Consider the following 23189-nt stretch of genomic DNA (forward strand, 5'->3'; position numbering starts at 1 on the left):
TCCAGATGTTTTACCAGCATGCCAAACACCACACACTTCATGCTTGAACCAAGGCACAAGCTTGTCTTTACAAAAAAAAAAACATTTGCTTAAACAACTAACTGATACAGCCTAAATGATCAAAAAACTATTACCAGCAAGTACACAAAGACTAGAAGTTGTGAAAGTTATTGTTGGTTTGCTTTCACAAAACTCAGAGTTGAATAGGAGTGTAAGATTTGAGGCACTTTCAAAATTCCATGGGTTCCAAAGTTGTACCTTCATATAAAATATTGTCATATTCACCATGTACCTGGTGACATTAATTTGTCTCACGTACCACATCCATCTCTTGCTCATTTTTCCATCCAATAATAACATAGTAATGTCCCTTTGTAATACTGCTACATACTACCACAAACAAACTAAAAATCAAAAAACTGTTTTATTGAAAACATTGTAAGACTTACTTGGGGCAGAGAAACATACAAACAGATGGACATATAACGAGCCATCAAGAGACTTCACAATCTGCTGTTTTGTTTCTGTAAATTGAGCAGAGTTTTTAAGAGACAATTCTTTTCTCCAACAATATCCTGCTGTAAACAACATGAAACCTTCTGATGCTAACCCTGAAGTGAGAGCTTCATAACAACCATACAGCCTGCAACACATTTCTTGACCTGCTTTGTTTTCATGACCAAAAATAAATGCTTTACTTTGCACAAGCTTTTTCCAACAATGGCCACCAGAATTCTGAGGAATGTTTGCAGGCACCCATGATTAACTTTCCATCAATTGTTGGAAGTTTGTCATCAATTAAAATTTCCACCATTGAACCTGAAGTTTCATCCCATAACAAACAAATACATTTTCCACAGTATAAAGGATCACCAAAACCTTTAAATGACATCGTTATTTCTTCAATAAATATAATAGAACATTTATTGACACCCACTTGAAAAATTAACAAACAATCTTTTTAGCAACTCCATTTTTTTCTGTAAACTATACAAAGGAGCAACCATCCAACAATTTCCAAGTATTCCTTGTGTAGGCTCGCTTGCGATGGATATGCCAAACAGTGAAGGATTTTTTGCTATTTCCTATAATTTTAAAATGTTTGATAAAAAAACAAGTGCTTGCTTTGCTAACGCCCATTCTTTACCAGAATATCTTTGAAACATGCAGTGTGATAGCTAGTAACCACTAAAGAAAGCTGCCAATGACATAAAATGATGTTAGGCTGCTGGCTACTGATTGTCTTACTGCATTTTTAATGAAATGTTACAAACTTTAACAAGTTCTTTTAACTTTCCTAGAAGTATACATGTTTTGTTAGAACTTACATGTGGGCGCTTCCAGATTATTTTAGATGGTTCTACAAATTGGGAGCTGTCCTTTTTAAAAAGCAACGAGTTGCTATTAGGTGGAAACGAGATATCTTCAAACAACAACTCCATTTTAAATTTTGTACATATATGAGCAACGAGATTTAAAAACTCAAACGGATGAGTCTCTCTCTGCATCCGGCATCTGCTTTGAAATCTTTATTCAGACAAAAAGTTTTTGGGGAAACACCCCAATATGTATAAAGTATACACCGCCTCTAGTAGTACAGAGTGAATTACTCCCCCCCCTCCCCCAAGCGAAAAAATGTTTTCATGAAATTTATTTTGTATGTATTTTAAGCAAAAACGGTTACGATTTTAGAACAAATGGGGAATAAAACCGATTTAAATTTGTCTTCGGCTGTAAGTTTTGCGTAGAAACAGTTTGATCCGCCAAAAAAAGTCGTTTTGGCCTTTGGTAAGCCCCGACCACTGATCTCTATAAACCCTTATAGAAATCAGTGGCCCGACTCCCGATTTTTTAAAACGTTAAAACATGTTTATTGAAAAACTAAAAAAGGTTTGGCCACCGGAGCCATACAGAATTACGCAATGTTGCAATAATTCTAGTAAGCACAGTTTGGGGTTTTGTACTCAAAATATCAACCTAAAACTTATAGTTCCTAACCCTATTTGTGTCTAAATTTTTGTCCGATTTAAGTTTTGTTAATAGCTCGTGTTAGTTCAAAAGGTGTTAATAGCTCGTGTTAGTTCAAAACCCAGTGTATAGGCTAGCCTAAAACCCTGTAGGCCAACAGAATCAACCATTGTACACAATAGTTTCACGGAATATATATTTCACCAAACCTAGGGTTTTATACACTGGGTTTTGAATTATATTGATGTAGAGAACAGCAATCACCGAAAAACTGCTACTGTAGGTGGATTTCAGTTCGAACTAGACATATTAGCTCGTGTTAGAGTACATTTGTTTGTTTTTAGATGTCCTAAGCAGGGAGTCAAACCGGAACTGAACCCGAACCCGTAAACCGGTTTGAGCGGGAAATTTCATTAAACCCGAACCGAACCCGAACTGCTAATTACGATTTTCTAAAAACCCGAACCGGAGTTGAACCCCATATTTTGTTTGGCGTTGGACCCGAACCGGAACCGAACCAGTAAAAAATGCAGTCTGTTGTTTATTTTGTGATTTTTTTCAAAACAGCGCACTGAAGAATACGCGAGATAACACTTACAGGGCGTGTCAAGAATAACAGTGCACGGGCAAAATTATTTTGGAGTTTGATAAGACCAGGTAGATGATGGGTAGAATTAAATTGAAACGAATAAAAATGTGAACCGGTTTAAAAACCGCAAACCGGTTCGGACCGGTTATTTTGCCCAAACCGGAACAAAACCCGAACCCGAAAATATACATTTTTAAAAACCTGAACCGAACCCGAACCCCTAAAAACAAAACCAAGTAAACCCGAACCGAACCTGAACCCATATGACAAGCGGTTCGACTCCCTGGTCCTAAGTAACAAAGGGGTGCATAGAAGTAACAGATTCCTATCTTTAGCCTATTTACCTAATTTTTCATTTCATCAGAGTAAACAAGATTTTGCTATTTCCGCTTTGTGACACATAAATTTAGTGCTTGCGAAACCACTTTTACAAAACTACCTCGCTTTGCTACATATTTGACGCGAACGAACCCAATTAATATAATTTTGGTCGTTGGCCTTGAGGCTATGGAGTTCGACAACTAACCTTAAATGGTTTTCACTGTCAAACATTGTGTACCAATACAACTTATTTATTAACGTCAATAAATACCAGAGAAGAAAGCATTCCTAAACAAAAATGAGCAAACATTTTTATATAGCATTATTTGTAGCCTTGACATAAGCAGTTAGTAGGTGTTAGATAACCACAAAAAAGGATTAGAGATAATTCTTATTTCGATGATGTTGGTGTGCTTTTACTCTCGCTGCTAGTACTGCTTGTTTCTTCAGTTACATGTTGTACAGGAAGCAGTTTAGGCCCAGAGATTGCTTCCTTTTTGAACGGCGCCTCAACTGTCAAAAATCCGTCTTGTGAAAGTGACGATGTTACTGTCAGTGGATCAACATCTGACAAAAAAACGTTTATTTGTGGGTAACGATTTTAACTGTTTGTTCAACCAAAAGATTTCAGTGGCTTTGCTCCGACCCCGTATAACCCAATAGTAAAATCAGTTTAACAATAGTTCAACGGGCAACAATTAAAACAGACAGGATAATACATTTAGGCTTTGTCACCGCATTATGATAAAACGTAAAACCAAGCAAACGTTTCACAATATATGCTTGCCTCTTATGCAACAGTTGTTGTCAAAAATTACAAACCAATTTCTTACTTGGTGGTATTGTGTATTTCCTCGTAAAGTCTCTTGAAACCACCCCGTGATCGTCCTGTTTTGCTTCGTGTTTCCCGTGAACTTCTATACAGTTGCCAACTGTTTTAACTTTAATTTCCTCTGGCAGAAAATGTTTCACATCCAAGCTGATTTTGAATTTTTCTTTTTCAGCAGATACCTTCCATAAATATTTTTTTAATCATTATTTTTGAAAAAAAACTAAGGTTTGTTACTAATTATTTGTAAAAATGCAAGAAAAAGATAATTTGACCACATTACGAGTGTATAAGTATTATTGTGCAACAATATAAAAAACGGAAAGTATAGCAAACAAGTTATACATATATCAGGTGTAGTAAAAGAGTTAAAGAAGTTTGGCAATAAAATAGGCCTATGGAAATTAAAACGTCCTATGGAAATAAAAACAGGGGTACCAATGTACCATTGCTCTGAAGAAACGCCATGTTTGAAACTAGCGATGCACCGAACCCGCCTAAAAAGGTTTTGGCCGAAAATTGATATTCGACCACAAGGTCGAATCAGGCCGAACCTAAAATCCCTGTTCTTATGGATGTTTTCAACTGAACCTCGTGTTGTTGATGCAAGTGAGCTCAATTATGATACGTCAAAATCACTTTTACGATGCGGAAACTTTACTAAACTTGTAAAATTTTGCAGATAAAGTTGCTCGTATTTTATACATACAAAAATTGTTAACTTATGATGTTTTGTATTGACGAAAATGAAAGTTTATAGGTATTAATTCCATGCAATCAAAAAGTTTGGTTTCGGCCGAATTTTCAAAAAAGTTCGGGCCGAAACCGAAACATTGGAAAACAGCGTATTCGGCAGAAATGTTTCGGCCAACCGAAACTTCGGTGCATCACTATTGGAAACCATGAGGTTTCTTGTTCTACTATTGTGCTGCACTCCAGGATAACTATTTTTCCCAATGTACTTAGTCTGGACTAATACGATTGCCCGAAAATACATGAAAAAGTGCTAAAACCTGCTCTATGCCATTAACCTTATGCAGCGAATTGGATGTCTGTTTCTAGGAGTGTTTTTTGTTGCGATATTTTTTGTGATTTCGGGATAAAACTCAACTCCCAATACCTGAGACAGGCCACCACTCAACTGTCTGGTTAGCAATGGCGGGGCAGCCACAGGACGAGCTGCTGGAACAAAACTTGCAGGTTGTCGGTTCGCCCATGGATCCCGAAAGAAACGCTGACGTTGTAATTCAAAATCCATGTCGTTTGTAGGCATTCCAAAATCCTAAAAACACAAAAGACTGTTTAAAAGTCAGTATACTGTATAATATTTTGTTGTGTTTAAAATGCTGTCGTTTTCGTCAAACTTTCAAAAACTCTGCGATATAATCTTCAAGCAAAATTGCTTTTGCCGCAGGGAACAATTGTTCTGGATGTCCAGCACAAATGGACACCAGCATTGCACAATATTATTGACATTGTAATCGTAACCTCAATTTATTTTACTCGAAAGTTTAGGCCATAACTAATTAACAGTGCTGGTGTGCGTGAATATCGCTCCATTAAACTTCGTGATGTACTCATTTCTACTCACATTTAATTAGGAGATATTGCGTATAATTGATGCCAACTATTGTACTCTGACATGTGGTAAAAAAGAATTTAGGAGAAAAAACGACTTTTTTGCGATATTTATGTTAACTTACCTGGTCAAAGAGTCTTGATGTTGGCCAGTCGTTAAATGGCTCCCATGATGGTTGTCTGTAATAAGGGTTGATGTTGACGTGACGTTCGCTACGTTGTCTTTGCTCTGACATTTCAATGCTAATATAAAATGCCTAACACCGCCGATAACAGAACTCTTGGCTAGCACAAACAAAAAGTCTTTTAACACAAGTCGAACTTTCTGGAAAATTTAATCTAGCTGTCTGTCACCTTATCGTTTCGACTGTGGCCTTATCATGTTACTAAACAGGGTTCTGACTTCATGCAGCTGTTACGTCACTTTCCCATTCTGCGACGATGGGCGACCCTTCGTCTATCAATAAAGCGACGCACTGTTCAGAACTGTTCGTGTGACTGACATCTTTCATCACTTTTAGCTTTTTGTTCCCGTTGCTAACAAATCTCTTGCAAGGGTGTCCGTTCCACACAAGAATTTGCGTTATTTTTCGTCTTATGATTTTCTTTGATTCATTTGCACATCAAGTAGCTACACATTTTGCGGTGTACAAGATCAATGCCTAAAGCTACACTTGTGAAAAAACTCAATTTGTGGTATGCTACAATCCACGACATGGATTTCACTTTTTTGAATTATTTTACGAAAAAGATGCAAAATGCTTTCTACAAAACCATGATATAAAATAGGAAATTAATTACTTTTCCTTAATGTCCGATTTTCTCCGAAAAATCTTAATAACGTTTTTTTCTCGGCCGCTTTGTAACCAGATTAACGGAATGTGCTCACACTATCGGATTCTTTTTTATTTGTGAAAATACTTGTAGTTATAGCCTAATTGCAAGCCGAATGTTAAATTGACCGAATGCATTATACTCACTATAAACAATTTTTGAATGTCACGTGGTTAAATTAAGAAATATTATCGGACAGAACGTTTTCCCAGCCTCACATGGGTACGAGGCTCTGTATCACACAAGTCTACATTGTGCTTCGCTCTCACATGCCTTCAATATTTGCGAAGAAGGTGAAATCTCAAATCAAACGTGATAAAGTGTGCATTTAGTTTCCAGATCTTAACCATTTTTAAAAACTTTGACCCGACCCGACATAACACCAACTCGTCCACACGGAGTTGGCCTAAGGCTAGGGCCTAGCCGCTAGGCCAGTGGTTCCCAACCTGGGCCCAGCCATTTTCTTTTTTTAATGCGCATAACTAAGTGTGTGTTGCAAATACCTTTATTTCCTTATTTGATCGAATGGTTTGTCACGATTATGGATTCTTTTTTACACTATTCGATCTGTTTAGCCGAAATTAGTACCGAATTCCAACACGGGTTGCCATTTCATTTTTTAAGGGGCCCAAGGACTTACAGGGTTACTTGAAGGGGGCCACAAGGTCAAAAAGTTACGTTTAGGGGGCCATGGTCCATGAAAGGTTGGGAACCACTGCGCTAGGCTATAAGGCTCTTTAAAGAGGCATTCGGTTTTGTGTAGCCTAGCCCTTTTCGGGATGCATTTTTAGATTGTATATTGAACTAAAGTAGGCGAACGCCCATATTTGTTGCAACACAGCACGTAATCACAATTCTCCAGCTATGTCACAAAAGTTATAAACGCACATAAACAATACAGCTTGGAAACAAGATAAAAATCAGTTTAAATTTGTTTTTGAAATCAAAAATGAAACTGTAAGTTTCACAACCTTGGTTATTTAGGATTATTTCCAATGTGCGCTATTACAAGATCACAGCAATAAAAAATTGGGTTAATGCTATGTTGGATAAGCTTAAGCTATATTTTTGTTTTCTTACGGGCTACCGAAGCTGCTAGATACGAAGGTCAAAAGTGTACTAGCCTGTTTCCATCTTTTGACAAGGGGGAAACGACTTTGGCCTCAGTGTGACTGGAATTTTTTAATCATGTTAATGCGATATTTAACGACCGCAAAAATGAAAGCTGTGCCGATAATGCAACTATGACCCCTCTTGGGTCTGTTTTACCCGGACCTGTGACGTTGCACATCACGTGAAATTAATCAAGCATTTATATTCATCCGCGTAACACTAATTCTTTGAAATTAAAGAAATTTAAACCAATAACAGTAAATAATTGTATTATCTTGAGCATGGTTATAAATTGACACATTAATAAGACAAAATAGTTTCTAAAATTGCACGTCTTCTTGTTTAAATCTATTGCGCTTGTGCAATCACGTGACACAACACTTCAAGCGTTAAGTCGCCATTTCCTTCTGAGGCTTCGCAAAATTTTTGAATTGGAGCTGGAAAGAACGGTAGTGTACGGAAAGTTTGATGTGAACTCTCTGATTTTTTTTATTGATTTGGTAATAATAAAGCGTTTTGAATTACATATTAAGTAAGAAGTTTTCATCAGTCAGTATAAAACTACTGAAAGTATTCATCTTGATTTTGTGTTTGGAGTGGAGTAAGACGTTTTAGCACCCATGACGTGACATTTGTATGACGTAAGGACGCAGCAGGGGCGATACATCGGTTTCGTAAGGGGAGGGTGATTTTTGTAGTGAATTTGGTTTTTGTAGATTAATGTAACCTACATATTAAACAAAGCAGATTAAACAAATTATTTTATGCTGTTGTGAATGACCAATGTTTTTTTTTCTTGTTTTTTTTCATAAATATTTAAGCTGTTAGATAAATATGGTGGTTTCTGGAAGTCAAGGTATTTCTGGAACAAAGATGGCATGTCACACAAGTCGATATGCACCTTCAACAAATATGACTGCACGAGAATTATGTGACAATGATGATCTAGCAACTTCTCTTGTGCTTGACCCATACCTACAGTTTACCACACATAAAATGAATCCTAGGTAAAATTCCATTGTATGTATTTACTTGGTATGTTGTCACAGTCATGCTATTAAATCTTTTGTTGCTGAAAATAGCAACCATTACCTTAATAAATGTAAAAAACAAAAAGATTCTCAAACACTTATCCTAAATTAATGTGGTCACAAGTTTTATGTGCAAGGTATGCTTATGCATGTAACATGTGTGCTAAACCAGTAGTACCCAATAGTGATGCACCGAAGTTTCAGTTTGCCGAAACATTGCGACCGAATCCGTTGTTTTCCAATGTTCCGGTTTTGGCCCGAACTTTTTTGAAAATTCTGCCGAAACCGAACTTTTTTGTTGCATGGAATTAAAGCCATAAATTTCATTTTCGCCCATACAAAACATCATAAATTAACTATTTGTTGTATTTATAAATTACGAGCCATGTTGTCTGCAAAATATTACAAGTTGAGCAAAGCTTACGCATTGTGAAAGTTATTTTGGTTTGTCATAATTAAGGTCACTTGCATCAACAACACAAGTTTCAGTTGAAAACATCCATAAGAATGGGGATTTTAGGTTCGGGCTTTTTAGGCGGGTTTGGTGCATCACTAGTTCCCAACCTTTGAAATGTGAAAGCGAAACAAGTTCAAGGGAAAGATCGTTACCGTTGTATTTAAAGTATAACCGCTCACCTTACATAGCCTAACCTAAATAAAGTGTCCCCTGTGGCTAATTAAATGCCCAAACTTGCTCTCGAGATCACAAAAAACACAAACAGTCGACAGTGAACACAATAAATTCAAATACTTCATCCACTTGTAAGATAAAGTGAGCTAAGTTCCACAGTTCTTGTAAGCTTATACATTCATACAATCAGTAATGTTGAACTCGGCCCCATTGAAGAACCCTGATTTAAAGCCCTGGGAAAAAACGCTACAAAACGAAGTCAAAGAGTACATCTCTTATTGTCACAAAAACAGGCGACCCAAAAAATTTTTCAGGCAACCCAACTTGGGTCGCGACCCACAGGTTGGGAACCACTGTGCTAGACCACTTCCAAGTGTTTGTGTGGAATTTTTGTCCCGAAATGTTGTACATAGACCAAAACATCTTGCTTTCACATGGCAGGAAAAAAACTAGTATATAAATAAAAATTCACAATAAATGACAAAATATTTACAGTTGACGATTTATAACTATTACAAACTAACAAACATCCTGTTTGACACCATTTATGGCAATTCGGAATATTTTCAAATCATGAAAATGTTTTTGAAAACATCTGTTTTGCCACTAGTGGTGGGACCAACTTGTTCACTGCAAATACTGTAAAAAAGTCCCTAAACTTTCATATATGCCTTAAAATTTATTTTGAAAGGTCTTTATGCGCTTTAGATTTCGTCCAGTTAAAGGACGAATGGATGACCTCACAAGTGCACTTGACGAATTTATGGAAGTTGGTGACTATGATATTGCTTACAACAAAATCATTTCAGGAGATTGGGCAAGAACATATTTTTTAAATAAGAATTCCAAGCAGAAGCAGGTATGTCAAAGAGCATTGCTTAGGCATGACAGTTCAGCTTCAGGTTACATGACTGCAGAAGACCGGTTAACCGTTAAAGGACTTAAAAGTGTTTTTCTCAAAATGAGTAAACAGTATTCATTTTCAATGTTAATTATGCTGTATTGCTTGAATAATTCTGTTCCAATAGAGAGTTTAAAGCACCAATGTGGACAAAACCTATTACAATTTAGATATTCAAGGACCATATAAATCGTTATTTGGGAATGTTTCATCCAACATGCGGCTTTGTGATTGAACACTGCAATCGATACACCCTAGAAGATGGTGGAGCCAAAATCACTGCGACCAAAGATTGGTAAGTCTGACATTGGACTTTTGCATAAGCTAATAATAACATACAAATTATGTTTAGGTACAAGAATGACAAAATGAACTTGTTGGTTGGCTGCATTGCTGAGTTAACTCCAGAAGAAGAAGCGACCTTGTTAATTCCAGGCAGAAATGATTTTAGTGTAATGTTTTCAACCAGAAAAAATTGCGCACAATTGTGGCTTGGTCCTGCATCATTTATAAATCATGGTAAACATAGAGAATTGTCTACATATGCCATTTAAAAAAAAATTAAACTTTTGTAACTTAACATTTTTGTAAAGACTGTCGACCAAATTGTTGCTTTGTTTCAACGGGAAGAGATACTGCTTGTGTACGTGTACTTCGTGACATACAACCTGGTGAAGAAATTACTTGCTTTTATGGAGAATCATTTTTTGGAGATAAGAATTGTTTCTGTGAATGTGAAACATGTGAAAGGTGCTTTACTTTTTAAAAAAATAATAATAAAATTTGCAGTTTTTTAAGAGCATTTTTTACAGACGCAAAACAGGTGCATTCCGGCCAAAGGATGGCTCAGGAAAACCATCAGACATTCCTATGACATTTAACAAAAAATATGGCTTGCGGGAAACAGACAAACGTCTAAACAGACTATTAAGAAAAAACTCCTATGGTGTTAAGGTAATGGTGGATATTTTTGTCATCTCAACTATGTTTTAATTTCTTGACCCGTTTTCTTATAGTATGGAATGATGCATTATCAAGATGATGGAAAATACATCACAAAACAGTTTTCAGGTGCTCGCGAGTCATCTCCAGTTTCCAGTGAATTCTCTGTTGGCTCAGAGGACAGTTCTGAATATTTTACCTGTTCCAGTGAAACAAATAGTTACACAGACTCTGATGTTGCATCCAATTCTTCAGAGGAAAGTGTCAAGCGTGTTGTGGGTGCCCTTGAATATGCAAAAGATTCAAAGAATGTTCTCTCTGCACATTTAGAACATAAAAAAGACTATGTACGAAACCCTAAAAAGCGTATTGCTGACCGAAATTTAAGGAGCAGTAAAAGAACTAAAGCTGCCAAACAATACACAAATATATTTGATCCATTCCACAATGATTTGTCTATTGAGGAACCGGTAGACATACCGTTAAATTCCGTTACTTCTGCAAGTAGCAGAAGAAAAAGCTCTGCTCCAGTAAAACTTCCTGGAGCAAGTAATTCTGCAATTACCTTGGTATCCAAAGGATTAAAGTTTGATACATTTTCCTCTCAAATATTGGCCGGCGCTGAATGTACCTCCTCCAAATCTGATGCAGCAAAAACTGTTTCAACAAATAACATTAGACGTAGTCCTCGCTTTGTAGCCTCCAAAGGGTATGGCCAACAGTACCAAAATGGTAAGAATCGATGTGAACATTGTTTTAAAATAATTTGTTTAATAGTGTACATTTGAAGACAAAAAGAACAAATATATATACATTATGTGTGTAACTTTCCACAGCACAGGAATCCAAAGATCTCCAACTTTCCCAAGAGTGCAGGTCTCAATCTGTGATGGTAGAGCAAGAATATTACCGGCAAGATTTAAAAAGTATCTTGCCTTACACAGCAGTTGATAATGCCACTCAAAGCACAACCCCACGTAATGTGTGGGTTGACACAGGCTTGCTTGAAAGCTGCACAAATGTTGAGGGAAGATTGGTGCGACGAGAGCATCTTAAACTCAACCATGGCCACAGTAGGTCCACATCTGCAAAAACTGATTGCTGGATACAGCACCCAACACAAATGGAATCTTTGCCAATGCTAGTTCCTGTCAAACTCGGTGGTGTCTCACATCTTCCCACTAGAAATGATTCTCAAAAAAGTGACATGAATGCTGGAGGCAAGAGGAGTTATGACAAAGTGTCTGTCGCTATTCCAGTACTGCACTATGATTTAAAAAAATCTGAAAAGACTGTCAATGGCATTCCCAAATTGACCCTACGGCGCAGAGACAGATCCAGGTACACATTGAGAGGGGGTAAGCACAGCCCTAAAAAAGTGCCAACCAAGCGATTGCGTTTGATAGTTGGAAGTGAATCTATCAACATTGACTTGAACCAACAATAGCAGACAAAATGTTTTTGCATTGTTAATCACTGTTGACCTTTGTTAAAGAAATATTGATTCACTGTAAACCATATGCAAGGATGTTTTGTTGTGGCGTCATTAATCATGTGCTATTGCGAAGGCTAACGTACCGAGTATTTATTAAGTTCATTTGTTTCGATTTCTTTTAAATTTGTGGCCAGATTCCTGGGTGTTGTGCTATAACAACGCTAATTATTTGCAAAACGCAAGGAGCTAACTGCAACACTGATTTTCACAATTTGTTTTCCACGATAAGGTGTTGTGGATGCCTGTCTTGAACTTTGTTGTGTTTTTCTTTTGTTTTTGTTTGAAAACTTTTTTGTCATGTTGTTTGTTACTTGTCGCTCAATAAAGACTCCCTCGCACGTAAATAAAACTTGTGTGGTCGACTGGACGTACAAACATGCCCGCCATGAAGAACGCTGTTACTTAATGATACTGAAAAAATCTGATTGGAGTGAATAAAACAGCGTACGGCGTAAACATTCTTCCGGGGGCATATATTACGATTTTTGTGTGGCAAGAGATTAATTGGAAATGCTAAACAAACGTTGTATATTTAGCGAAATTTTCATCACACAAAATACTATGTTTTGGTTGGAACACAAGTGATGATGCCATTAAATATTGTCATATGTTAGTTGGTTGTACTCCACTCGTTAAAGCTACCTCGAAGTTTGGAATTTACTAAAAATTTACAAAGCAAATTTGTTGTTTGACCAACACAAAGCAGCATCCACATTAGCCTGTTTTTGTAAATCCGAAAAAAAGCTTCAAAGACTGTGAAATTACAGCGTACAAAAACTTATTGAAGGCCCATTTTCAACTATTGTGAATAGCGATAAAAATTAGTGCTAAATTTGCGCTTTTACGATAAAGTATTTTTTTAATTGTGAAAACTAAAATGTTTCGATTAACAAAAAAGAGTTTGTGCTGTGAAACTTGCTGGGGTCGGGGTGTCTTCAGTGGTGGGATTCAAATTTTTTGCCAGCCGGTTCTATCACAAAGTCATATTTTTCAGTCAGTTCTGTTACTAAAAGTCCATTGACAGTAACCAGTTATGCTAACCAGTTCGCTGATCTCATAAAATTTTGTAAGACGGTTCTATAGAACCGGTGCGAACCGGCTGTGCATCGATTTTCATGATCGAGCTGAATCCCACCACCGGGTGTCTTCAAACTGATCTACTCAGCAGCTTTTGCATTAGGGATCTGTGGGTCTATTTTGTTGCTGTACAGATTTGCACCGAGATTGCATTTTTTGTAATCCTATCAAAAAACATTCAAGTATAATTTCTTCGAAAAGTTTTAAGGCTGATCGAAAAAAAGGTAGTTTGTATTGTTTTGGTTTCTTTGTGCTCGTGACGTCACAGAATAGTGGTTTGTGATTGGCTGAAATTTTAGAGCACCAGAAGAACGTGGGTTGTCGGCGCTTGTTTGCTTCGCTTGAGTCAAGCGATACTATAAATTTTGCAACTGATGTCCGTTGTTGGATTGCAAAAAGCTGCATGAGAAAACATTAGTAGATTTCCGTAGTAACGTATTGCTGTTTTTTTCCTGTTGTGCCGCATTTGTATATTTGTTTGTTAAATAACACTATGAATTGCGTTTCACAGAGGCGACAAAGATTTGCATCTGTAGGCTGGAAACTAGTATTCAAATAGAAGATGTCGGACATAAATCCCAAAAAGCTAAAGGTGGCTGAATTAAAAGCCGAATTGGAGTCAAGAAATATCCAAGTTGGAAAAGGACTCAAAAAAGCTGATCTGGTTGCAATGTTAATGTCTGCACTTGAAAGTAACTTTCAATTGTTTCTTTTTTGGCACAAAAGCTGACATTTAATAACATAACCAATAAATTTGGTACATTAGAATATTTTTTGTTTTATAAATTTTTTTGTTAGTTTTCTTTTGTATTTTTTCGTAATGCCTGTTGCCGGCTTCTAAGCCTGTAAAATGTGATCATCTAAAAATAATAATAGTTTTGCTGTATTATTTTAAATGTTTTTTTTGGCTTGGTGATTATTCTGTCACTGATAATGAATGATCTAAACTTATGTATTCATTTCAGGTGAAGTTGGACCACTGTCTGAGTCCATGCTCAGTGAAGGCGACACTGAGGTGATTGTGAAAGTTGGGCATGGCTTTACCTGCAATATTTGCTTGTAAATTATAATTAGTATCAGGGGTCCAAAGTCACAGACAAGACACAAAAGCTGAGACACAAAAGCTTATAAGAGAGAAAAAAAATATTTTAAAATTAAGCTGAGCAATGAGCATTCATTTCACCTGCATATATCTCATACAAAAATGCACACACAACTGTAAAACATACACCCTTCAAACAATAAATAATGTTTGGCAAAATAGGGAAGAAACCAAGCAGTTGGTTCTTAGTATTAATCTGAAATCATATATTTTTGTTAATTCAGGCAGAGGAAAGTATATCTGAAGATGTTGGAAGTCAAGATGAAAGTGTCATTGCACAAGTAGGTTTTCAAAAATGTGTTGTTGTTGTTTTAGCTTGTTGAGTGTATAACTAACCATTGCTCTTGTACAATGCAGAACCAAAATGAAGAAACAACGTCGGTGGAGCAAAATACAGGTTATTTTTTTCTTTTGGTACACAAACACATCGTAAAATCACCAAAATAACTTTCGTGTTTTATAAACATGATTACTAAAATGTGTCATTAGATTTGTGACAAATTCCATAAAGTTTACATGTTCACTGTGCAGCTGATAAATCGTATTAGATTATAACACTATAAATATATATATATTATATTTTTAGTTGAGGCCGATGCAGACCAAAAGCCTGAAGTTTCTGACCTCGATAAGAATGAAGAACCAATGCAAGAATGTGAGACTCTTCCACCTGTTGTTGAAGAAGAGAAGGCACCTTCAACTGAAACTGTAGAAAATATTCCCTCTCAACCTGATGAAGTTGTTTCTACATTGAATAATAACCAGGCAGAAGCAGAGAGTGCAGAAATTGAATCCACATCAGAGCAAGTTGAAAAAGAAGAAGAGCCTGTGGCTACTGAAACTCAAGAGGTGTGATGAATATGTGAAAAATATGAAATTTTATTTTGAAAAAACAAGCCAATATAATTTTGAAAAACATTTTAATTCTTTCATGTTTTTAAATGAAAAATATGTGGAAAGTTGTCAAAACATCATGTTTTTCACAAAGGATTGATTTGTTTTTTCGAATTTTTATGACTTGTGTACTTAGATAACGGATTTCAATTTGAAGTATATGTGTTGTTTTTTATTCAAGAAATCTATACATTTTTCTTTTCAAGAGTTGTTTTTTGTACTAATGTTTGTTATCTGTTTCTAATAAATCTTTTTCCAGCTAATATAAAACAAATTTTATGTGTCAAAATATATCAACCTAAATACTGTGTTGTCCATGTAGAACACAAGCATGGAAGGTGTGCAAGAGGAGCAAGAAAAACAACCTGAACAAATGGAACAAGAAAATGAAGCAATTCCAGAAGCAGAACAAGTAACACAAAAAGAAAATGGTGAAGCAATGGAGAGTAAAGAGAATGAAGATAGTAATAACGAGATATTTTTTTGTTAGTCTGTGAATGAACTTTACGTTAAATGTGCTATTTATAGAAACTGGGGATCAGCCCAAAACTGATGAAACTTCTGATCAAGTGGAATCCCAAGCATCTGATTCAACTGATCAAGAAACCCCAAGTGCTGAAACCAATGATGGTAAACACAAACATTTTGATGTAGACTTTTGCTGCCTGCAAACTCCTGTTAGGTCACCAATAGACTGTATATATGTTGTGCACAGACAAAAAGCCAGATGGGCGGGATCAAGATAGTTCACAGCGTAAGAGGCGGTATGACGACGAAAGAAGGCAAAGATATGAGGAGAGGTAAAATTTTAGGTTTCCTTTTTTACACAAAGACATGAATGTTTTTCTTTTAGTTTATTTTTCATGATTTGATTGTATTTTGAAAATTTTATGAATGAATAATATATCATTAAAATTTATGTTAAGTAAATAATATGTTAAATTGTGACCCTTTTCAACAAATGACTGGCCACCAAATCATGTAACTTTAAAAATGTTTAAAAATAGATTTCTTTTAAAATACATTATAATTGTTTTGCTGGTTTGCCTAAAATATGATCTACACTTAGGTATGTTGTGCCTCCTGAGGAGCCTGAAGAAGAATTTGATGACAGTCTTGTTGTGTTTGACAATTATAACTGTGATATGAATATTAAGGTTAGTAAAGAAGTCACCTATTTTCAGAATTATTTCTTTATCTGTTTACAACACAAATAAGGGAAACAGTTGGTTTTATCATACAACATTTTTTGTTTGATCATCCCACAGCTACATCGTGATCGGCTTACTGCAACACCACTTACACTTGAAGGTTTTGCTTATCTGTGGGCTGGAATAAGAGCAACCTATGGAGTTACCAGTGGCAAAGTGTGTTTTGAATGCAAGGTAACACAAACAAAATTTAATTTTGCCAATAGGGTACTTTTATTTTGTTTGAACCATAGATAAAGTGCATAATATACACGTAGTATGGGTTTTCAGCCTATTTAACATTCAATAATTTTTAGAAGCATAATATGTACAGCATAATTTTTTAGAAAATAATTTTATTTTTACTTTACCAAGATAACAGAGGAGCAATCAGTGAGACATCTTCCATCAGATGAGACTCATCCCCATGTTGTTAGATTGGGTTGGTCCACCAAGACCAATTCCTACATGTTGGGCGAAGAAGAAAACTCATTTGCTTACTGTGGTACAGCAAAAGCAGTACACAAGGGCACATGTGAAACCTATGGTGAAACATTCAAAGAAGGAGATGTCATTGGCTGCTATTTGGTATGCTAACAAAATCTAATATTGACTTTTTGTGATAATGTTGTCAACTAATACCAATATTGTAAAGTGAGTCAGTCACAACGGAAACTGTTGAACAAAATTTCAGTGTACACAAACAAGTGCAGTGGACAAAATTTTGTTATTTCTGCTTATAGGACCTCATTGACAATGAAACGCTCACTATCAGCTACACTAAAAATGGAGTCTGTCTGGGAACAGCATTTACACATGACAAGTCCAAGCTAAATGAGGAAGCACTTTTTCCACATGTGTTAAGTAAAAACACGTCTGTTGAGTGCAATTTTGGCCAAAAGGTTTGTCATTTTCTTATTCCTTAAGTGTTCTGAGATTGTAAAAAATAAAAATAAGTTGCCATTATTAGTGTTTGATCAGCAAAGGCCACTAAAACATTTTTGGAGATAGTTTGGTATTTCAATCAGTACATTAATGCATCAATGAAATTGTAACAATTTTACAACTATGACATTTAAAATCATGCAGGAATCTCCATACTTTCCACACCCTGAGGAATTGACTGAATATTCTTTTATTTCTACTGTCCCACTGGAGGAAAGGGTGCGTGGAACAAAGGGACCTGCATCCAGAAAAGACTGTGAGGTAGAAAATCAATCTAAAATTTTCGTGCTGTCACCCATAGGTATTCAGCATTTATGATGTGACATATAATGTTACCATGTCTTGTACAGTATTGCTAAAAAAAGTTTGCATTGTAATGCTGTTAAACTTTGCACTAGCATAGTTTAAACTGTGTTAATTTTACAGGTTTTGATGTTGTGTGGTCTACCTGGTTGTGGAAAGACTTACTACGCAAACCAACAAGTCACTGAAAACTTAGACAAGAAATACAACATTTTGGGGACTAATGCTATTCTTAAACGAATGAGGGTAAGTATGCTACATCTGCATTTTTTCATATCGTAGTAGTTGAGTGTAAATATACAGAGTTGCTTGCAAATGCTGTGACCATTAGTCGCTATAGAGTAGGACTGTTATCAAACAAAAACAAAACTTTAACAAACGTTTATTTGATAGCAGCCCAGTATGTGGATGTAGCTTGCTGCCAAATCGTGTTGTTTGATTTACAACGGCACAAAAAAGTTACTATGCCAATTCTCAAAAGACTAATCGTTTAATATTAAAATTATCAAAACTCTCTTTGCTAAGGTGACTGGCATATTGATGAACAACAATCGATCAGCTAATGAGTTACTTATGCAGCATGCAGCCAACTGTCTCAACAGACTCTTCCAAATTGCTTGTCGCAAACGTCGGAACTACATCTTGGACCAGGTAATAAGATTTTACTTAAGATTGCAAACAGTCTTTTAGTTTCAGGTACCCCATCTGCATTTGATGATCATCAACACCTTACAAACACACATACACACACATACACACATACACACATACACACATACACACATACACACATACACACATACACACACACACAAATATACACTCATAACATTTTGCCAAATTGTTTCCTGTTAAAAATTTTATTGATGAATGGACAAATTTAAGAATAAGTAAAATTGTGATTTTTGTATTTTTTAACTACGGGGGCCATCTTTTGTCTACATTCCTGTGCAAGGTTTGAGAGATTTCACTTGTAACATATTTGAAATGTATTAGTTACTAAATCTTAAAATTATGACATAAACCAGCTTAACCAATGCTCACCGATACTAAACATGAAAACAAATGGAATCAATTGACCTGAAGACATGATGAAGATCTTTCTGTTCGAACTGACATGTATGATTTTCACATGTTTATTGAATTTTAGCAATAATGCTTAACTGCAAGGCACAGAACATACAATTAAATTTTTAATATTAATTGGTAATTTTGTTGTGCACATTCAAACTGCAGTTTAAGGGTCTGAATTTTTATGGATTTAATTTACCCAATTTTACCCAATATTTTGTGCCTTGGCTGTTTCTTCTGTTTTTGTATTAAGTTTATAAATGTTGTACTGTTTGTAAACAAAATTATAGCCTAATATATATTATAATATATTGCTGTTAAATGTCTTGTTTTTTATTCATGTGTCACACTTTACAAAATGTTACTCACACATACACATGCAATACCACAACACAAAAAGTAACTTTTGCAGGTAAGCGGTAAGTATGTAGACTAGGTCATGTTGCTGCCCTCCTAACAGTGACTGTGATTATATTATTTCAGATTGAAAATGCCAAATTGGCATTAGTGGGTTATTTGCAAAATCTAAACCAAGTTCTTGTTATTTTTCTTTCCACGTATTTATCACCCACGGCAAATGCAACAAATAGACAAATGTGTATTCTTCTGCACAAAGACGCAAAATGCGTCCGTTTGAGGGCTTTCAACGAAAGGCAATTGTAATTGTACCTTCTGACGAAGAATATAAAAGTCGTGTGGATAAACGAACTAAAGATGAGGGCAAAGAGATACCTGATATTGCTGTTTATGAAATGAAAGGTATTTTTGGAAGAGTAACCTTCTGGGCAAATGAGTCCATTCTTTCACCGTATGTGTTATGTACCTTACTTTAAGACTGACAGTGCCCAATGCTGCATAGCACACAGGATTGGAAACTGTCAACAACAAAGTGCACGACCTTAAAATCAATTTACCAAAAACTAAGTGACAATTTTGGAAAACAAGTTTTGTTTTGGTTGGGTCGTGCACTTGTTGTTTTTAAATGCAGCCAACAGAGTCTCATTTTGTGTTTGTCACTGTTTAGCAAACTTCTCCATTCCTGAAGTCGGGGATCTTTTCAACGATGTTGTCTTTACTGAACTAGACAAGGAGGAATCGGCTAAGGTGATTGAAAAGTACCAGGCTGAAGCCAAGAAAATGGGTCCACCACCAGAAAAGCGTTCTCGGGGTAAGAATATTTCCTACAATAAACTTAACCTAGCAGGCTAGCAGCTTGTTTATGCACTTTTGACATTTTAAATTTTTGACCCAATAGATAGTATAGTGATGTAAATAACTATTGTCATATCATACAAGTAGATAAAATGGTCTCATAATGAAAGCCACCCATCAAAGTTGATTTGGTGCATGAAGACAAAATATCTATGATCAGATTGAAAATTTTAAATGTTGAAATTGTGTTGTAACACTGGGGCCAAATCATTATTATCTAAAATAGCATTCAGGAAATAATGCTCAGGTCACACGTCCTATATCATTTTGTTTGTACTAACTTGTAAACAGATGACTTTTTATTTAGTTTACAATATATATATATATATATAATGTGTGTGTGTTAAATGGATACGTGAATTTTTGTGATTTCTAGATTATGAGAATCGCAGAGGAGGATGGAACAGTGGTGGAGGTTACAATGACGGTGGTATGATGCAAAGAATGCCTTATCGAGGCGGAAGAGGGGGTTATGGTGGAGGAGGAAATTACAATCGCTATGGAGGGAATCAAGGAAATTATGGTGGAGGTGGTGGAAAAAGTATAAAAAATAGGGTGTTTAATGTATCTCTGTTATTTTGGCTTTAGGTCTTTTTCAGTGTAGAACTAAAACAATTTTCTCTTGTTTATTCGGACTTATCTTGTATCTTTGTACATTAGGTGGGAGCTACAATGATCGTAGAGGCTATGGAGGTGGATATGGTGGCGGCAGTGGTGGTGGATACAACAACAACAAAGGTAATTTCCAACTTAGCCTAAATTATAGATAAATCTTTTCCTTCATAGCTTACGTCAGTGGTTCTCAAACTTTTGTTTGTTGCGACGCCTCTGGAAAAGTTTTCTGGACTTGCGACGCACCAGCAAATAAAAGTTAATGAGGAAACTTATTATTAAAGTTGTGTTTATTGATACAACAACAAAAAGCCACGAAACGGAACTATTCTGCGACGCCCTCGGAAAATTGAAACGACGCACCAGGGCGTCGCGACGAGACGGGCATGCGAGCGTTTTTTGCACAATGTGCTCGAAAATGTGCAGGTCGAAATGTGCGCACATTTTTCGAAAATGTGCAGGTGCCAAAATGTGCAGGTCAAAATGTGCAGGTGCCGAAATGTGCAAGTCATAATGTGCAGGTGCCAAAATGTGCAGTCGCTCAAATGAAGTATTGATATTTAACGTCAAACTATTGTTGTGGTCATAAATTGTGCCAAAAATATTAGTTATAAGTTATGACCTATAAATTAAAATCGGATTTAAGAGAAACTTGTAAAAATGCATGTTGTGTTTGTTAGATATGGCAAAGCGTGAAATTATCTAGCATTCAGGAAATAGGAAACACTGTTTTTCAGACTAGATATGTACACGATCGTCACCTCAATCGGTTTGACTTTATTGTTTTTAATTTAAGGCCTGTTAGCTTGTAGCCTGCCCAGCTTCTATAGATTTTACAATTAGACAATAGTATACTCATATGACAGTCCAGCTATTGTTTCCGTCACGCTTGATTAACACTACACGCTTGTCGGATGCTTGCATTGAGTTTGGTGCTTTAAGAGCAAGCAAATGACAAAGCTGGGCTTGTATGGTCAGATTTATGCATCTACCCTGTATAATGTTACTACGTGGTTGTGATTGTGCTGTTGGAGAGTATTTAATGTACGTTTTATCTTTTTAGTACTTCTTTAAACGCTTTGAAGTGATTTTACCTAACATATTAAAGGGTGCATAAAGTTTATTACTAATTGATTTAAAGTCTGGTAAAAATAGAACTTTCCTAACTGGCTGTATCTTTGAACTGATGTTCAACGACTTTGGCCTCGACCAGGAACTCTGGACAGACGAAAGGTCAAGCTTGAACAAAGATCATGTTTTTTTCCAAAGTTACTCATTTTAAACTGTCAACAAAGGGTAAATTTTGTGAATCAAAAATTAAGTTTATTTGAAGAAAAATTCAAGGCACCAAAACAATTGCTAGACATCATAACCACCAAGGAAACTGGTGCAGAAAACACAAGTCAAATTGCTATGATAAGTAACAAAGAGTTAGACACAACAGAGTATTTATGAGGATATGTTTTTTCAAGGCAAAAAACTAGTTTACGGAAGTTATCAAAATTGTCAGCATGTTGTCAACCATGCGACCACAGGGCCAGCTGATTTCTTTAGTGGAGCCAAAGTCTGGAGGTCTCGCTTATCCTTTTATGAGTTACTGCAACTTTTACAAAGTGCGTAAATGCCTGACAGGATGTTTACGGCCAGCCAACAAGCTAGATTTTTACTGCATTGCAAAAGTTACACTGATCCTCACAGAGTTTCCAAAAAAGACATATGTGAAATTCTAGAAGTTGCTGGACTACCATATGAGTATACTGTTATTAAACTCAAAACCAAGTCAAAGACCCAGCTGTCCAGTGATTTTTATTCAATGAAACAAATGAATTATTAGAAAGTTTTCCATCCTTTGGGTTATACTGCACAATTGACAAAAGGACTATATATGTGTCTTTGGAAGAAACTCAAATGACAACATTCAAAAAGAAAAGGACAACCACACAGTTGCCCAACTTAATGTTTGACATTTTTTATTTGTTTGAGGCTCATTTACATGACATAACTTGGTATATGGGTATTTAATTAGGTTAGTTTTGAAACCCACACAAATACTTGATGTGATGCCCTAATTTTAAGTTTGCTAAAACATTCATGTTATTGCTTCTGACTTGCTATTGTGTGGACCAGATGGCTAAAAAGACCTACTGTAGGAATATCATAATACACCAAAATATCATTAGATGCTTTTGCAAAATTTGTAATTGTTTCCTGACTAATATACAGAAACTAGATGATTGCCATTATGAACGAAAAAGGTGTATGTTTCATGTGGGATTGCAAATAAATAAACAAACTAAATCTGGCGTGAACAATTAGAGATAAAGAGACTGAAACAGCCAGAAAGAATATTAGGATAGGGAAAATATTTTTTTGAGACCGCTGTGGGCATTCTGTATTATATTTTTGGTAAAAAATATGTACAATGGTAACAAAACGGGTTTAGAAAAGGATAATACTGAGATGTCATGAAAAAAATGATGGATGTGCAATGCAAAAGTATAAGTTCTCACCATTTATATAGGCATCAGTTATTTACCACTGCATTTGTTTG

General features: G+C 35.9%; 4 protein-coding genes across 6 annotated transcripts in view; 2 read left to right on the forward strand and 2 right to left on the reverse strand.

Moving 5' to 3' along the window:
- Positions 1-23189, forward strand: part of LOC145212516 (uncharacterized) — a 66239-nt gene that overhangs the window by 41154 nt on the left and 1896 nt on the right. Inside the window, exons 1-19 of one of the 3 annotated variants that reach the window (XM_080080657.1) lie at positions 13795-14001; positions 14275-14324; positions 14636-14692; positions 14769-14808; positions 14998-15260; positions 15628-15769; positions 15834-15935; positions 16021-16105; positions 16375-16462; positions 16574-16690; positions 16871-17083; positions 17239-17397; positions 17585-17701; positions 17867-17989; positions 18269-18394; positions 19405-19573; positions 19839-19982; positions 20403-20567; positions 20687-20764. In XM_080080657.1, coding sequence (XP_079936783.1) covers positions 13872-14001; positions 14275-14324; positions 14636-14692; positions 14769-14808; positions 14998-15260; positions 15628-15769; positions 15834-15935; positions 16021-16105; positions 16375-16462; positions 16574-16690; positions 16871-17083; positions 17239-17397; positions 17585-17701; positions 17867-17989; positions 18269-18394; positions 19405-19573; positions 19839-19982; positions 20403-20567; positions 20687-20764 — 2368 coding nt within the window. In that variant the 5' untranslated portion in view covers positions 13795-13871. Of the gene's footprint in view, positions 1-13794; positions 14002-14274; positions 14325-14635; positions 14693-14768; positions 14809-14997; positions 15261-15627; positions 15770-15833; positions 15936-16020; positions 16106-16374; positions 16463-16573; positions 16691-16870; positions 17084-17238; positions 17398-17584; positions 17702-17866; positions 17990-18268; positions 18395-19404; positions 19574-19838; positions 19983-20402; positions 20568-20686; positions 20765-23189 lie in introns of those variants that run through there. The other 2 variants (XM_080080659.1, XM_080080660.1) reach the window with 2 other exon arrangements.
- LOC145215019 (calpain-2 catalytic subunit-like) lies at positions 166-1613 on the reverse strand. The gene is made up of 5 exons (XM_080083673.1): positions 1329-1613; positions 938-1085; positions 699-879; positions 450-643; positions 166-258 (listed from the first exon to the last, which is right to left on the reverse strand). Exons 1-5 carry the CDS (start codon positions 1506-1508, stop codon positions 230-232), a joined length of 732 nt encoding a protein of 243 aa, XP_079939799.1. The 5' UTR covers positions 1509-1613; the 3' UTR covers positions 166-229.
- Positions 3109-5657, reverse strand: LOC145215020 (alpha-crystallin B chain-like). The gene is made up of 4 exons (XM_080083675.1): positions 5411-5657; positions 4828-4989; positions 3712-3889; positions 3109-3445 (listed from the first exon to the last, which is right to left on the reverse strand). Exons 1-4 carry the CDS (start codon positions 5519-5521, stop codon positions 3270-3272), a joined length of 627 nt encoding a protein of 208 aa, XP_079939801.1. The 5' UTR covers positions 5522-5657; the 3' UTR covers positions 3109-3269.
- LOC145214396 (uncharacterized) lies at positions 8012-12594 on the forward strand. Its single transcript, XM_080082905.1, has 8 exons — positions 8012-8239; positions 9603-9753; positions 9966-10090; positions 10148-10314; positions 10389-10545; positions 10608-10749; positions 10812-11469; positions 11574-12594. The coding sequence occupies exons 1-8, from the start codon at positions 8067-8069 to the stop codon at positions 12182-12184; spliced, it is 2184 nt and encodes a 727-aa protein (XP_079939031.1). The 5' UTR covers positions 8012-8066; the 3' UTR covers positions 12185-12594.

This window comes from Phallusia mammillata, chromosome 2, assembly GCF_965637545.1.
Source record: "Phallusia mammillata chromosome 2, kaPhaMamm4.hap1.1, whole genome shotgun sequence".
Classification (NCBI taxonomy): domain Eukaryota; kingdom Metazoa; phylum Chordata; class Ascidiacea; order Phlebobranchia; family Ascidiidae; genus Phallusia; species Phallusia mammillata.

What these genes read in the sequence shown, in the direction of transcription:
- LOC145214396 (XM_080082905.1), top strand. Translation starts at nt 8,067, where the DNA reads ATGGTGGTTTCTGGAAGTCAAGGTATTTCTGGAACAAAGATGGCATGT. An exon ending in GAATGTGAAACATGTGAAAG is followed by an intron (nt 10,546 to 10,607) that starts GTGCTTTACTTT and finishes CATTTTTTACAG; the next exon opens with ACGCAAAACAGGTGCATTCC. An exon ending in AAAACTCCTATGGTGTTAAG is followed by an intron (nt 10,750 to 10,811) that starts GTAATGGTGGAT and finishes GTTTTCTTATAG; the next exon opens with TATGGAATGATGCATTATCA.
- LOC145215020 (XM_080083675.1), bottom strand. Translation starts at nt 5,521, where the DNA reads ATGTCAGAGCAAAGACAACGTAGCGAACGTCACGTCAACATCAACCCT. An exon ending in TGAGTGGTGGCCTGTCTCAG is followed by an intron (nt 3,890 to 4,827) that starts GTATTGGGAGTT and finishes TATTTATGGAAG; the next exon opens with GTATCTGCTGAAAAAGAAAA. An exon ending in GAAATACACAATACCACCAA is followed by an intron (nt 3,446 to 3,711) that starts GTAAGAAATTGG and finishes TTTTTTTGTCAG; the next exon opens with ATGTTGATCCACTGACAGTA.
- LOC145215019 (XM_080083673.1), bottom strand. Translation starts at nt 1,508, where the DNA reads ATGCAGAGAGAGACTCATCCGTTTGAGTTTTTAAATCTCGTTGCTCAT. An exon ending in TAATCTGGAAGCGCCCACAT is followed by an intron (nt 1,086 to 1,328) that starts GTAAGTTCTAAC and finishes TTAAAATTATAG; the next exon opens with GAAATAGCAAAAAATCCTTC. An exon ending in TGTATGTTTCTCTGCCCCAA is followed by an intron (nt 259 to 449) that starts GTAAGTCTTACA and finishes TTTTATATGAAG; the next exon opens with GTACAACTTTGGAACCCATG.